At 33.6% G+C, this 17,269-nt stretch overlaps 1 protein-coding gene across 1 annotated transcript in view; it reads right to left on the bottom strand.

Annotated features, from left to right (window-relative positions):
* Myo81F (unconventional myosin 81F) overlaps nt 1–16,110 on the bottom strand; it is a 454,212-nt gene extending 438,102 nt beyond the window's left edge. The window contains exons 1-2 of the mRNA XM_090398885.1: nt 15,983–16,110; nt 2,313–2,422 (exon numbers count right to left, since the gene is read on the bottom strand). Of these exons, the coding sequence (XP_090255011.1) occupies nt 2,313–2,422; nt 15,983–16,010 (138 nt within the window). The 5' untranslated portion in view covers nt 16,011–16,110. The remainder of the gene's footprint in view (nt 1–2,312; nt 2,423–15,982) is intronic.
* Nucleotides 16,111–17,269: the final 1,159 nt, after the last annotated feature.

The raw sequence follows: 17,269 nt of genomic DNA, 5'->3' as shown, positions 1-17,269 counted from the left end.
ACAACACAAAGCTTAAAACGTCTTCTGTCTACAAAAATAAAAGTCTAAATGGAATGCTTATAAATTCACGCATTTATTAACAAATAAATATTACTTCTTTCTCAATTAATGAGCTTGCACAGCAAGCATGGAGAATTTGCCACTGATGGCTTGTGTTTAAACAACAGGGTGAAGCAAAGTGAAATGCCGATGCATGCGCATGAAATCACAGTGCTGCTATGAGGACCTGGAAGCTCCTGCAACCAAGCAAACCAAGGTAGCTTGACTTAATGAGCAAGCATCAGCCATTGATACACAATGCAAAGCTCAATTATTGCCGTGCAACATAAGACGTCTTCTGCCTACAAAAATAAAAGCCTAAATGGAATGCTTATAAATGCATGCATTTATTAACAAATAAATATTACTTCTTTCTCAATTAATGAGCTTGCATAGCAAGCATGGAGAATTCTTCCCTGCAATTGTTCCTTCACCATTAAAACCTTGTAATTATATATGAAGTATTCGACCCATATACAAAATGTCGCAAGACTTACAGCATATTGATGCTGTAAGTCTTCACCATCAATTTTGCAGACAAAATTGATGGCAAATTTCAATAGCACACATTTTCGTGCTTCAAAAATTTGATTATGCATTGTTTTACTCGCTTTGATGTGACTCATCCATTGTGTACGCAATAATACGAGAAAATTGTACACTAAGCTTAACGAAGGAATGAACAAAACAAGACTGGACACATTTCAAGGCCAATTACGTTTCATGCACTGCGCTGCAGGCATTACTTTTAAACGCCCGTGTCTTCGTATGTCACAGGACTCATAGCAGGAAAACCCCATAATTTGACTCGAAGAACTGTTTTCACTGCAATTAGGAAAATATTATTACTTGGTACTTCAACGGAATTCCGGATCTTATTGTGGAAGACACTCCAAAGGTCACTCATAGGATGAAAATAAATGGGAGGGGGTTGCAGGGCACACTGAAGGACTTTGAATCCCCAGGTCTAGAGTTGGTTGCACATAATGTTGTTGGGGCCTAGGCTTCTTCTGGTCCTACATGTGCAAAGTTCAAAATAAAATAAAATAATCAATAAGCGGATTTGCAGAAATAAAAGTTCTTTCTTCCAGTTAGACTTTTACAAACATCCATACCACAATGGATGTTAAGTACAGCTGCTGATTGGAGAATGGAGTAGCTATCCAATTAGTCAACCAGGTACAACATATATCTGAACACTAATGACATATTCAACACATTTTAGTCAGAGTTGAACTCCACACTCAGAAATCAAATTTGCTTCCATCATTCATGCACCAGTGTATATTTTAAAATGGATAATCCACAGGCTGCCCTTTACAATACAGGAAAAGAGCAGGATGAGGGTAAAGCATACAATGACATTCTTTTGGATTTTTTGGAGCATGGATGCAAGACCTGAGAGGATGGTAAAAGTGCAAAATGGTGGATGAGTTTAAGCAGTGGTATGATAAATTTTGTGTTGACCTCTCATGATGAGTCTTATGACTTCATAGAGATCAGGAAAATAATAATAAACACGTACTTAAACTAGTAGCAAGTCTGGATGTATAGAGGGATAATATAACTTTTTTTAAAAAATTATAAGTGATTACTTCATAATAGTAACAAGAATGACAAAAAAAATAAATACACATTCACAGCTGTTCATAATTAGCTGAAGTTAAACTCCCACAAAACACTGCCAGAAGTAAAAACAACCTTTGCTTTACAAAGAATAAATGCTTCTACAATAAAAATCATTACATCAGAATGATATGGTATATCATTTTATTAATCATTTTGATGGATTTCATCAGTGTACTGAATTTCTGTTTACTCATTAACAGCATATCAGAAAGTATAATAGCAGAAAAAGATTATTTGAAATAAGATGAAGATTCCATGACTTCCCTACAAAAACCTTAGGTACCACAGATGCTTATGTAATTAATGTGGTGTGGATGTGTGAATATATTTATATCTGTAGGAATCTAAAAATGATAACTATAATTTGTAATAGCACAGGTATTTATTTAAAAAGTCAAATGTCATATTTAACAAATAACAGCAAAATTTGTTCAATTAAAACCTTCATTTTTTTTTTTCCCAAAAAAAACAATATTAATTTTTCAAAATATGCCATAGTACTTGTGCTGGATAATGTATTATGGCTTTCCAAATCTAAACAAAGTTTATACTTTAACTGGAACAAAAATAAATATGCAAACAACTTAAAATTCACTATGAGCAATGTTAATAATTAAGAAAACTAATAAAAAAATTAAGGATACATAAATCTGGTCTCTGTTATAGCGGATCTTAAGATTCATGTTGATACCACTTTGATCAATATCACTGATAACAGTCATATCTGGTACTCCATCCTCTGGCCGACATCCTCCTGAAGTAAAAATACAATATTTCTGATGCTATATTTGTTATAATTTATAATATTGCTGAATTTTATGATTAATGTAGAAGGTATATGGATCATGTCTAGTTAATAAGCCTTTAACAATGTTAGATGCCAAGATATATTTTATTATTGTCAATGCAGAAATTGAGAATATCAAGATGGAATCGAATTATGTAAAATGCAAACTTCCTTTTAATCTTGTGAATTGCCTCTCAATGATAAGACCTTGGAAGAATTGGCAATTCAGTTACAAGATTGAAATATGAATTTGTAGATATGGCATAAATGGAAAAAGCCTGAAAGACTTACAGAAATTACAGATGATGATTCTTTCCTGTATCAGTAACAAGCGACAAACCACATTTTCAAAATTCCACTATATAGTCTCACTTAAAAGTATTACTCACTCCCTAATGATTTCGACACTTTGCAATAGGAACAAATGAATATTTAGGCATAAAAATCACTTAACTAGATATAATTTAAGATGTCAACAGTATGAGTACAATATTTCCCAAGAGCTATACAAAAACATAAGAATTCTTTCTTTCTTCCAAACAGAAGTTTCAGGAACAACAGAGTAAGAACAATACAAATGATATTTGCGCATCTCCTAGACAATTCAATCCAAGATGGGAAAAACTCAAGTGAAATGATTTACATTAATTGTAAATACATTGTTCATCCTACTTTTTCAATGGATAATGGTTAAATTCACTTTTCTTTTTTTTTTTCAGATATACACCTACTTATTTGCATAATAAATACAAACCAAAACAATTAACCTTAATGCGTTTCTAGAAATAAAATATAGCGTTGAAAGCTGTAATAGCACAAAATTAACAAATGCAAAAAATTTCAGCAACACATTTGAAATAGTTCTCAAACACAAAACAAATGGGTGATAAAGTATATTATTCTTGACAAGAAATTATATTCATGTTTAATCCTTTACCTACACATAAACACGAAAAAGTTTGCATGTGAAGTATCCTCACAAGTAGTCTATTTGTATATAGAAGCTGTTGACTTCACATCCACTGCCTTAGTATCCCATAATGCAAAACTATTTACTTATGCTTGGGAAAAAAATTAAACAAGAATATCATTTCTTGCGAAGTATAATATACTTTATAACTCACTGGGAAAAAAACTTACTATAACTATCTCTGAATCTGAAGTATTTAAAAACACGGTGACACACCATTTCAGAAAATATAAATTCTGCATTGATTTAGCCTTAGTGTCTTCTTGGGTTGGGTTTGACTTCTACTAATGAGGTCTCAATAAAGGTTGAAACCAGTTAGGGTAGTGACCCTTTCCATAATGTTCTGATGTGAAGTCAGTAACTATACGCAATAGATTAGTCATGAAGATACTTCATGTGCAAACTCTGCTTATGCTTGAGGAAAGGATTAAACACAAATATAATTTCGTGTCAATATAATGGAAAAGGCTGTTAGAATTATGGCATAATATACATGAACAGGCAAAAGATTATAAAGAAAGTACAAACTATAGCATAAAAAAACCTGGATGGGGGAACGGTGGTAAGTTAAATTAACTGATGAATCACTTTCCTCTCTTGCCAATACAATAATGCTCTCTTTCACACAAAGTCAAGAATTTTCAGCAAGAGCTTTTAGGGAGATGGCATATATTTCAGATATATACGAAATTTCAGTTGAGCTGGATAAAAGCTGGAGGCAGCACATATTGTTTATTATTATTATTATTATTTGTCACCTCCAGGGAGTCCAAAGAGTCATCGAGGGAGGGCATCATCCACTCTACAACTCTGCTTCCACCACTCACAATTCACCAACTGACCGCAACTACACCAACGGCATCTACCGCTGACCACCACCACTGGTATTTCCACAGACAATCACAAGCATCCATACCCACAGCGGAATTCAAACCCACAGCCTCTTGACTAGAGAGCGGACACGCTAATTTGAGACTGTATCAGAGATACAGTCTCAAATTTATAAAAGCGTACACAAAAACAATAAGTGGAAAAAAATTAGACTAAAAGCTAAAATTAGACTAATAAGGGCCTATGTGGGGTGCATCCTTCATAGTCTTAGCTGTTGGATGGGAGGGAGGCCTAAGAATTACGGTTGCCCAAACCTGGTGCTAATTATAAAGTATTTCAAGTTTATATTTGTTGCAGTGAAGCATAATACTAGGCTTAGAACAGTGATGGGACAGGAGAAGTAAATCATCTCATCCATGCATTTTCACTGCCAGAGGCCTTATTATTATACAATACCTATCATACCTCTCCTTTAATTCATTCACTGACAATATACTCAACTACCTCCAGTAACCTATTCCATTTATTCAATACTTTCCGAACAAAAAATTCTAGTCATCACATCCTTACTAACCATACTCTTAGTCAATTTCCAGGACTGATACTTTATTCTCTCCTTCTTCCTGCCATGTATTGAAAAAGTTCTTCTGCAACATTCTATAAAGCTCCCTTAATAGCTTAGATGTTTATCGTATCCTCCTCTTTTCTGGCTATCAACCAAATTTTGTAATCAAGAAATCTCCAATCAACTCTTAGCACCTTACAGACAATACACCATATTTATCATCTATCTCTGAATCCTCTGTGCAATTTTCCCATTCCCCACAAAAAATACTCTTGTAGCAAAGCCTTATAGAGAAAGACAATTTCCTTTATTCTTACCTGTCTGTTTTTCATCATGAAAGCAATCCTTTGCCCAATTCTGATATTTCCTTTGGAATTCAACACCATGTATATTGTTGACTTTCATATTACTGTTTTCCATTTTTATCAGTTTTTGCAGTATAGTCCCATCGATGCATTATGTTTTGTCCATAATGCTGGTCTTCTTAAATCATTCTGCATGATCTCAGTATTACCCTCCCCACCATCATCAGCAAACTGAATTCTCCTTCAAATCATGTCAAGATTTTGTAATATTCTGAGTACTTTCAAATTTGTCTATCTCCATTCCCACACTGGTCTATCACATCTGTTAAGGTAATCTCCACGTGGAGGATGCACTCCTGAAAAAGTGATCACTCAGTATTTGACTATTATTGTTGCCACTTTCCTACCATCTGCATTCATTATTAACGTTATCCTTCCATAATTATTCTTTCTTTTACTTGGCACATAATGAAAGAATACACTGAGATTTCCTTTCACCTGCTCAGACCACTCTTTCCTGCACTGTTCATGGGTTTGCTGATCAAATTTCTCCTCAGTCTTTCTACAGTGCTTTTGTTTCCCCAGGCTTCTGATTATTATACTGTTTATTATATATTTAATGCCACCTGATTCATTCTAAGTACATAACGTGATACTGCTTCCCACAAACACCCCTTTACCATTTTCTATTCACTGCTAATGCACTTTCAGATGGCAAAGCTTCTTCAAACATCTAAATTTAATTACTCACTCTGTGGTATGATGTTAGAAGACTGGCTAAGGTTACCATCTAAATGCAAAAGATGGTAGAAGCTAGGTTGAATGGAAATCATTTTCAAAACCTATATCAAATTATCAACAAAAAATCATTTGATGACAACTTGTTTGGAAACCCAGTATAATCCAATCACTCAAAATTTCCATAATTTACACATTTCTAATATAAGATATTTCTGGTCTGTCATTGCAAAGAACATCATCAGATAAACAAAACTATACAACAGTAGTCAGAGCAATTAGATTTTTTTTGTTGTTGTTTTTAGCTTAACTGACAACGTTTAAAGAAAAAATAATAATTATATGCCATTCGTATCTATTATATATTTCTAGATGCAGTATCATAGTGAGTCGTTGCATTACTGCAGAATTAGAAACAATGCATATGGAGATGTTGCTCCAAACCAGGTCAATTGGTTTCAAGTAGTGTAAGCATTTTAAAGAAATATGTTGAAAGCCTTTTAAAATAAAAAAACCTTTCATTAAAAAATACCTTTTAAAGTATTGTTAATATTGTTTTCAAAAACTGACGTTCATCATAAATTTCTTTAAGAAGGAACCAGTGAAGCAGCATAAAGCATTTTTGAAAAATCTAAGAAATTCTGTCTGAAAGAAGAGATGAAATCATGCAAATATATACTGCAGTATGGCAATGCTCCAGTACACACAAAAAAGTGACACACAGGAATAGCTGGAAATGCAATCAAATTCAGGTATCAATGCTGACCTTCTTCTGCCAAAGACCAAAAGAGGAGGAACTGAATTGAGTATGCTGCATAATTTGCATTTTATGTATAATCATATACATACTATTTCTTTCCAAATATGATGACACACTCAAGAATCAACTACCATTGGTGAAAAAGATTCACAGTAGCTGCAACATTTGCTATTAAAAAAAATAAATAAAATAAAAAAAATTGACATCTTTTATACACATTGTCAAATTAGTGTCAGCTGAAGAGATTCAAAGACAATTTAATGCAGGAGAAAATTTTTAACGCATGAACAGATGTGAAAGCACAAGCTGAGGGATGGGGGACATTCCTGAAAGTTGAGTAATGGCATAAGTGAACGGAAGAGTGAGAAACACATTTTTCTCGTGATGAGAATGAAATACGTTGTCAAAGAATGGTGAATCCAGGATAAGCCCGACAGGTCAACCTTAGAAGTTAGGTGGGAGTGGGATTGGCTGAGAGGATTTATTAATTGTAAAAAAATAACTAAATAAGCTGATAAGTATTAATTGTAAATATTCTGATATATGCTACATGAGGATCATCTCTAGGATAAGTCCCTGAGCTCCTTAGAGATAAATGGCAATCGTAATTCCATAAATCAAGTTTGAAACATTTCTATGTTCTGCATGTGGCTATCTTGTCCATGTTTCACAAGATAACTGACTGAAGACTGATGCTATTTTGATCGAAATAATTAGTTTGGTTGTGAAGCTGTGATATATATATATATATTTATTTATTTTTAAGTTGACCCAAAAGCCATGTATGATGTATAAAATCACCCAGGAAGTGAATATAAATAGTTTCAAACTTTGTTGTATTTTATTAGTATGCTCAATATCAGTTTTGATACTTTGCAAGGTAGTCAGAATATTCAAAGGTATGGGAAAATGTTGTCAAAAAGATTATTAGCAAATGCACAAAGAGAGTTTGTATGTTATTCTTACCATTTATTTACAAATCAGTCTTGAAGTGTAGGTGTTCCATTCTAGGGAGAAAATATTTCTGCACTGGAGGTCTAATATTACAAAAATAGCACAGCTAGAGAACTGATGTCAGTGTGGATTTTTTTGCATCTTTCTTATGAAAAGAAAAAAACATTTCAATTGTTACTGTAGCATGTTATAGTTAAGATATTTAAAGTTTTATCCCTCCTCTTTTCCTTGCGATTACTAAAACACAACCTCCCCTTAACAAAGTATTGACACCATTTTCAAACAAAGTACTGATTCTTCATCTATTCATTTTTGAATTCAGATATCTGCTAATCTTTTTTAAAACCTTAACATTCTAGGGATGCCTAGAGTTTGCTTCATTCATTTCACTACTATCTTTGTGCAAATGAACTATCTTCACTCATTCTGTTTTTCCTTAGAGACTAACCCTGGTAAGACATTACCAATTTGCTCACACATTTCCATAGCATGTGCCAAAATCTCATACTCATCAACCATGTTATATCAAGATTTACAATATTACAGCCCAAGATAATAAGTTCAACTATCTCCTCATCTGCATTCAGTAAAACTATTTTTTTGCAACTATTTCACATGCCACAGAATGATAGTAATATTGGGCTTTCCTTTTGCTTGTTCAACTGAATACTTGTCTTGTTCTGATTTTGCTTTCTTTAAAATGCTTGCCAAACTTTTAGCATATATTTTATGCCTTGCACTGCATGTTTCTCTTATCACAAATGTTCCTCAACATCATATTTATTTTATGAATTTCTTGCTTAATGAACTTACTTGTAAATTTAACTCCACCCAATTTATTTTACTAACTCTGGGAATACAGTCAAATAATTTTTGAGTAGCATGACCACCTTCAAACTTTCAATGTATTGTTTCAAATTGTCTTTAAGTTAGTCATAATTTCTCAGTAGTTTAACATATACTATTGCTTAACCAAAACTTCTCCATGTCTAGTTCTCTCCAAGATAAGAACTATGTGGTGACATTCATCAATCAAGACTAGTGTGACCACTTCATTTATAGATATATCCTCCAATGTTTATTATACTCAGGTGTAATATCCTCCAAGCTTAATTCCCTTCCATCATTTATTGCTAAATTGTCTCCTACAACAATTCTCTATCCCTTTCTTTCTCCTTCACCTTTTCCACTATCCAATCTATGACCCAAAATTAAAACTAACAACAATTATTCACCTTCTGCACATATATTAGTAGTATGCTAATATATTTCGTAATCATTCATATGTGATTCACCTAGCCAATAGTAACCAACCCATTCAAGTGCCATATCCTATCCAGGAGATCGACTACCACAATGTGACTCATGGTTAACTAGGGGCGTACCAACATGTGGTGAGGACCCTATCTCTTCCACATATTGTTGCAAGATTCGTGGCTGTAAATCTGTGTGTGTGTTCACGGGGCTGGTTTGCATTTCTGAGGGAAGAAAAACCCGAGTTTCCAGGTGGAAAAAAAAAAACACCTCTACTTCTGGGGATGACGTGAGGAATCGAACACAATTCGATTTCTCACATGGGAATCGAACCCAGGTCTTTCCAACCAAAGGGCTTCATCTATCCAATAGTAACATTCAACTATATATTTCATCCTATTAGCTTATAACAGACAGACCCACTGTATCCCAAATCACCACGACCATGTTTATTTTGGTTCACTATTCTTATGGGCACAATTCTTCAACCCACTCATACATCTACTTCTCCTGTTCTCCCTGAAAGTACTATATATTCCCTCCTGCCCACATTCTATTTTCATCATTATAGTGATCTACATTTATCCAGCCTCAAATAACCAGAATCCTGCTTATTTGTTTATATATATCAACCCTACAAATCAAAGGATGAAGAACCTATAGCATATTAGTTGCAAGCCAAATGATGCCTGGAACTGAACTTTGTAACTGTATTAGTAAATTAAATTTGCTACAAAATTATATTCTTCTTTAAAACTATACAAGTGTAAGCAATTAGTCTCATCATGAAGATACTTCACATGTAAAATGTGTTTACACTTGGGTGTAAAATTACACAAGAATATAATTTTGCAGCAATTTAATTTACTTTGTAACCAAGTGAAAAATCTTTTTACAACTATAACTGCATTAGGAACCAAAAATAATCAAACTGATCTGCCAACAGGAATGGATACCTCAAAATTCACTAAAGAATATCCTCCAAGGTCAGCGAATTAGATCTTACTAATGGTAATAATTTCTGGGCAAAAATTATTTAACTGTTCCTGGCATTATTAAACAGCTTATGCCTAACACATTTGCCTGGCCATGTCATTTCCTAGTTATTAATCTGAGCTATATCAATGTGACCCAAATCAATAAACTGCAGTACAACATTTCTTCCTTCCTCTTCCCTCATCCACAGTTTTGAAATATTTTTTACTCTTGCATAATGCATTTTTTACATATGGGTTTTTTTTTTTTATGAAAAATCATACTTTAATTGACAATCAGATTGATTAAAATTGACTGAACGATACAATCTCACATGTTGATTCAACCATAAAAACTTTCAGGGAATTTAAACAATATAAGAAACAACCATATTCCAAAGTTTGTCAAAAACAATATGACCTGCCAGAAAAAGTGGTGAACTATCCAATAGCTGCTATCCATTTTAATCCAAGTGGGATAAAAATCTGAGATACTCTTCAGCAATAATAAATGACTATATTCTAAATTTGGTAAAAAAAAAAAAACAGCTGAACAACAAAATTGGTAGGGGTATCTGAAGAAATGGAGAAGATCCTTCAACAATTGCCCATCAATTTTATCCCACTGAGGCTGAATTTCTCAGATCTTTAGCAATATATGAAACAAGTACATTCTATATTTCAGTGAAATCAGGTGAATAAGATATCTTGCCAAGCAGGCCAAAGGAAATTTAAAAGAGTTCTTTTGCTATGTGGCAAGTAAGAGGAAGAATGACTATGGAAGATTAACCTTAATGAGTGAGGATGATGGTCACAAACAGACAGAAGTGGATAAAACAGATGAGTTACTGAGCCACCACTTTGTAAGGATATATCATCCTAGTGAGGTTACTGCTTTAACCTATGTGACAGACACTAATGTGGGAACAGAAGTGGATGAATTGGAGGTTCTTAGGATATTGCAAAATTTCAATGTAATACAGTTGTGGGATTAGATGGGATAGCAGCTAGGGTTTTGAGAGAATGTGCTAAGGAACTGGCAATGCCTTTGACTAGGCTCTTTAACTTAAGTCTCAGTTCTGGTAGAGTTCCAAGAGAGTGGAAAGAGAGCAAAATAATTCCCTTGCATAAGGGAGATTCTAAGACTGCATTAGCTAATTATAGACTAATCAGTATCTCAGGCGTGGTGATAAAAGTACTAGAAAATTGGTCAAAAAGCAAATTCAAGAATGGATAGATAGATAAAAAATATGATACTGTATGAGGATCAACATGGCTTTGTGAAGGGTCAATCATGCCTTAGTAATTTACTAACTTTTATAATGCAGTAACAGCTGAGTTGAATAAACGAAATGGCTACACAATGATTTTGCTGGATTTTTCAAAGGCATTTGACAGAATACCACATGGAACACTGTTACTTAAATTAGAACAAATGGGGATGAATATGACACTGGTCAGGTGGATAAGAAGGTGGCTGCTGGACAGATATCAAAAAGTGGTATATGAAGGGGCAGAATCGAGGCAAAAGCAGGTGACTAGTCGTGTGACGCAAAGTTCAGTGCTGGGACCATTGCTGTTTAATTTGTACATAAATGATATAGGAAATAACCTGAAAAGAAATATTCAATTATTTGCTGATGATGTGAAATTAGGTAGAATAATAGTTAATTAAGATGATGTGGAGAGCTTGCAGGATGATTTAATTAGACTGTCAGTATGGACAAAAGTTAATGGGTGTCAGTTTAATGTGAAGAAATGTAAAGTTATGGATTTTGTGATAAATAGATTACAAGCTGTGTATCACATTGATGGCACTATACTCCAGGAAATAGATGAAGCTAGAGATTTCGAGGGGGGGGGATAAAAATATAGCAGACAGAGAGTTCAAGTTTAGAAGATATGTTGCTAAGGTAACCTATAAGATTATTTGGCTATTGAAGAACACATTAAGAAGTGGAGATAAGGAAGTTATTTCTCTTTATAAGACCTTGATATGCCCACATCTGGATTACTATGCTCAAGTCCTGGTCCCTGGGTTTCTAGGAGATGAAGTGGTGGAAGGGATTCAGAGATGAGTGACCAAGATGGTGAGTGGCCTGTGGAATGTGCTCTATGAGGATAGACTGAAGGTGTGTGGATTGCAGAAGTTGGTTGATAGGAGAAAAGAGGGGATATGATACAAACATTTAAGTTGCTTAAAGGGTTTTATAGGATAGATGCAGGGGAAATGTATCAGCACTTGGCTAGAGGGGACCAGAACAAGGGGTCATCCCTGGAAGTTGAATAAAGGTGTGGTTAGTAAGGGTGTGAGGACTAGATTTTTTGCTTGAAGAGTTGTGAATGAGTGGAATGGGTTGCCAGAGTCAGTCATGAATACTTTGTCTGTTAATGTGTTCAAGGAGAGGTATGATAGATTGGATCTACCACAATGAGTCTTCGGACTCCATGGAGGTGCCCCTATAATAATAATAATCTTCAGAAAAAGCGACTCCCCCCACACACCCTACAATCCCTGTGTTATTTTTGGCTGATTAGGCTGAATTTTTCAGAGGGCCTCAATAAATGTCAGAAACAACTATATTCCATTCCAATAATCAAAATCAGACAAATAGTATAATCTGTAGAGGTGTGTGTCCAATGGACATTTTGTTATTGGACTGTAAGAGGCCTAGATTTCAAGAAAAAAAAAGAAAAACCATAATCAGCAATTACACAAAATCAGTTTTTCAGGAAATGCCAAGCAACAGAAAATCAAAATGAGAAGAAGATTCCATAAGTGATAGCAGAGCAATCAAAACTAAAATCACTGCTTATACTTATAAGAAGTAAAGAAATGTGAAGTGTTAGTTGGGAAAGGTGTAAAGGTTAGCAGAAACAGACAGATTTTGAGGATTGAAAGTGACTGGAATTTGAGACAATGTACATTGGTTATATGGATTTCCAACATTTGAGTAAATGCCTGAACCCCTGCCTACCAACTTTTCATGGAGGGTTCCCAGTTTTTTTGTTTGTTTGTTTTTAATCCACAAAAGATGTCTGCATGTTCATTCAGAATACATAAAATGTGAAAAACTCAGATATAGTTTTTTTTTTTCCAGCAGACACTGTATATGCTAAGAAAGTACAGCAGCAGAATCATTTAACAAGTGGCTCAGAAATCACATTAATATATTCCTATTAAGAACATGCTAATATTTACTGTATACTCATGAATGAAGAAGGCAATGGGATTCCAGTAATACCAAAGTACATCACTTATATTTCAGTAGAAGCAAAAAGAAAGCCAAGAACTCTGCTTTAAAAACTAAACCTAGCTTCACCCACTTCTTCACTAACATACCAAATGATAAAAAAAAAATCCTCTACTACCTAGAGAATCTATCAAATCCAGGTAGAAAAGTATGCAAAAAAACAACTAGATGAAATGCTTGCAATTCTATGCAAGCCCCTTTCATAAAAGCAACATTTATATATTAAAAGCTGTTGTACATTAAGTTTCATTTTTAATCAAAACGTTTTTAAGTATTGTTTATTCAAACTGTTTATTCAATTTATCAAAAACTAGCATTTATAGTTTAATCACTTTCTTAAAGCTGTCAATAAATGAGCAAACACTATTCACCAGTTACTTACAGTAAACTAAGTGCTTCACCCATTCCCTCTCCAACTATCCATCATATAGGTTAACTGAAAAGTTAATATTAAAATTCACATCTTTCTTTCCATTCTTTATCCATGATATTAAAGTCCTGTGAATCTAACAAGCTTTTGTTTGGAATGACCATAATTTTCCTTACTAAAATTCTTATTATGAAGTTTGATAAAACCTACTGGCTCTGGAGGTAAGAGAGTTTTTCCTCCCACAGAAACAGCAAACTGTCCAGAGAACATGAGCAATTAACAGCAAAAAATGTCTGTAGGGTGAAATTTGCAATGTACATCGCAAATTTCCATGATGGGTCCTGGACTCCAAAAAGATGAAATGTAATAATTAAAAAAAAAAAAAAGATTAACTGAAGGCAATGATTCAGAATTCTGGATTATAATAAAATACAATTAACTTATCAATGTCAGATACTGATATCAGACCATTAAAAAATTCATTAAAAAAAAAAAGAAGAAAGAAACTGAATACTTCAGGAATAAAAGTCGATTCTGTATGAAGAAAGAAATTCCATTAAATGTCCTGAGCTCTGTGCTGATTTTATTTTAACTTTCATGTAATGTTATATCCCACCATGATTATGCTGATTTTTTATGTGACTCCCACCTACAAAAGGTTGTAAACCTATAGTACATTAGGTGGGCAAATTAATGGAAATATTTTTCTAACATATTATTCATTTAAAAATTTTTTTTTATGCAAAGTCTAAGACCTAATGTGAGATCAACACTTTGAGGATTATGTAGTCCTTCACCCATTCATATGAGTGGGGGCTGAAAAGTTCTAATAAACACCTAGAACGTGGGTCTACCTCAATTCCTTCATGGTGATTATCACAACTTTTCAGCACTTGTATATAACCAGCTAAGGCTATACATCGAAACAATGCAACTTCTGTCAAGTTACACATTCTAGGAGTAATCTTGATTCGGTTGTGAATATCCTTATTTTGGTCAAGCTTAGATTCGTCCATACTGATGAGTTTCACTATAGGCATAGTCACTTTAATCCTATATTTTAACAAAAATTTCTTTAGAAAGTCAATACGCGAAACAAAATGATGGGTGCTAATAGAAATGAATTCAGCTCCAGTTAACGAATATAGATGTAGATGCTTCTTATCCTGCACCTTTTTAGGTCACTCAAAATCGTAAGTTATATAGAAAGTATTTCAATGCAATTTATCGAAAATAGTAAAGGTTAAGTAGCATTAGTGGAAAAACACAATGAGAGGATCAGTTCAGCATATTACCAAAGAAGCACTGGTTCAAATATCAAATTCTAAAATCAACTTGATTTTAAAATTTGATTATTTGAAATTCTACAAGTAGTCATTATAAAAGTTGAATAACCTTTAAAGATACTTGAACAAATTACGAAATGCCAGTTATGTATTATTACTGCAACTTTTTTTGTTTAATTTTCATTGGAATAAATAGATCTATAAAATACATAACTACTTGTTAAATTACTTATATTCTCTTAAACAATTCACACTATATATTTAAATGTGAATCGAAAAACATTTACATATTTTACTCAAATCACACATGCTTAATATTTAAATACTGCCGGAATAATACCTCTTGAAAGAAATTGAAGGATGCCGTTGATGAGTATTATATGATTCAAGTTCACAAACCAAAATCAATCGATGATTACAACGACCTTTGCAATGCAATACAGCTGCGAGTTTGTGTTTTTTTAACACAGTATGCCATTAAGGAATACATTATCAAAATTATCTCTAAGGCTGATGATTATCGTGTAAAAATATAATTTTGTGGGTAGTATTTTTTTAGCAGCAGCTTTTAAACTTCTTAAAACATCGAAATCTTCAAAATTTTAAAACCTATTTATAGAACATATCCATATTCTTCTTTCGCAGCACTGACTGCCATTTTTTTTTAGTTTTTTTTTTCCCTTACAATTTTAATATAGCACGGAAAGAAATGCTAGCGGATTCGCATTAATAACTCGGGATCAAAATACATAACGTAATGAAACAGTTTACCATTAATTAGTGAACGACTTAAAAGAAATGAAGTATCCAGCTGATTGCCGCAATACCACCGATTATATAAAAAAATTAATACGGTATAGAATTCATAATCGATTGTGATTAGAAATTATTTTAAGATATGCTGTTCAGTTTATTCTAAGTTATCTGATTACTCAGTTGGAAAGACATGGCAAAATGACTTCTGTTTAGAAATGTCAAAAATAACATTTTGTTGGATGGCAGATAAGCGCCTTCACAAATCAAAGAATATTAATACAATTTGGATATAATCGTTTAAATAAGCCATTTAGCAGCGTTTGTTCTCAGTTTTTAAAACAACCACTCCACGATGCAGCGGAGTCAATTGTAATCGCTCATGACAACAGAAGATCATGCATTACACATGAACAAGGATGCTGTGAAAGAACTTGACACATCTATGAGCGCACAATCAACGAGGCCATACAAAGACTCCGAATGGTATGAAAGGCATTATAATAAGCTTACTTTTATCGTATCCAACATCTATCGCCATTGTTTTAATCCACTTTCTCCTTTGCAGAACTGGTATTACAATCTAAAATACTTCCATGATCACGAGCTGCACGCTCTTTCCACCACTACCTACAACCTCCATCACAATGCCTTCGTTGGGTGTGAGCTTCTTTCACAGATGATGCAATGCCCTCTAGCGTCACACAGGAGAAGTTATCACATCCGTCAAAAGTGAATCATGTGTTCCGTTTTCATTCCAATGTATATGCATAATAAAAGTTTCAGAACCACAGATTAAATAACTGTCGTAGTTATTTAATTCAGAACACAGTTAACAAAATATCCTTGGAAAAAGGAAATGCTGATTTGATGTAAGCGAGACTCCTCACAATGAACTGTTAATGTCACAAGGTAAGAAAAAATTCTAATTCTACTTGTAAAGCATGAAGTGGTCAGTAAAAATCACACTTATGATATAACAATGATTAAAAAAAAAAAAAGTCATAAAGAAACCGGGAATGTTTTGAGAGAAAAACATTTTGATTGGAAAGAAGTATGAAAGGAAAATTTTGTAGTATTTAATTATAGGAATATTTATTACTAGGAATTTTTGTTTGTTTGTTTATTCTGCATCAGTGCGGGATTGGCGGACACATTCTGATATGAGACATTAAATTTAATTATTGCCATGAGCTGATATGGAATGGCATACGTATCATTACCGACCTGCATATTCGTTGCATCATGGCAGGGTCCGTACAGTAGGATAAATGTTTTCTTTGTTTGTCACAGGACGAAATATTAACAACACAACTAAACTGCTCTTCTTTTATTCTCAGCAGTATAGCATAAAAATTAAATAAATAAACCAGTTTGCAAAATAAAAAATAAAAAAAGAAACTTAGCGAGAATAATTAACTGCTTCAAAGATCCTATTACAGTAAACATTCAATCTCTTCGTGGGCCGGAGATATTCGACTATCGAGCTATTTATGAGACCTGCACTGGAATTTCAGCTGGTTACTAACTCGCCTTTGATGCTGGCATTGATGTGTGTGTAAAATTACCATTAGCAATCAGGAAGAATATCGATAAAATTAAACCTGAATGCTAATCACTACTATCTCTACCCTCTCCCCCATACACCCTCGGAAAAAAAAAAAATATATATATATATATATATATATATATATACAGGTAACCCTCGTATAACGCGGTACTTATACAATGCGGTTTCGATATAACGCGGTCTACAAATTGTAGTAACCCTTGTTCAACGCGGTTCCGATAAAAAAATAC

The sequence above is a fragment of the Typopeltis vanoorti genome, chromosome 10, assembly GCF_054136105.1.
Source record: "Typopeltis vanoorti isolate ZY-2024b chromosome 10, IOZ_Tvanoo_1.0, whole genome shotgun sequence".
In the NCBI taxonomy this organism is placed as follows: Eukaryota; Metazoa; Arthropoda; class Arachnida; order Uropygi; family Thelyphonidae; genus Typopeltis; species Typopeltis vanoorti.
The sequence above is the reverse complement of the archived record's forward strand: the minus strand, read 5'-3'. Positions and strand labels throughout refer to the sequence as shown.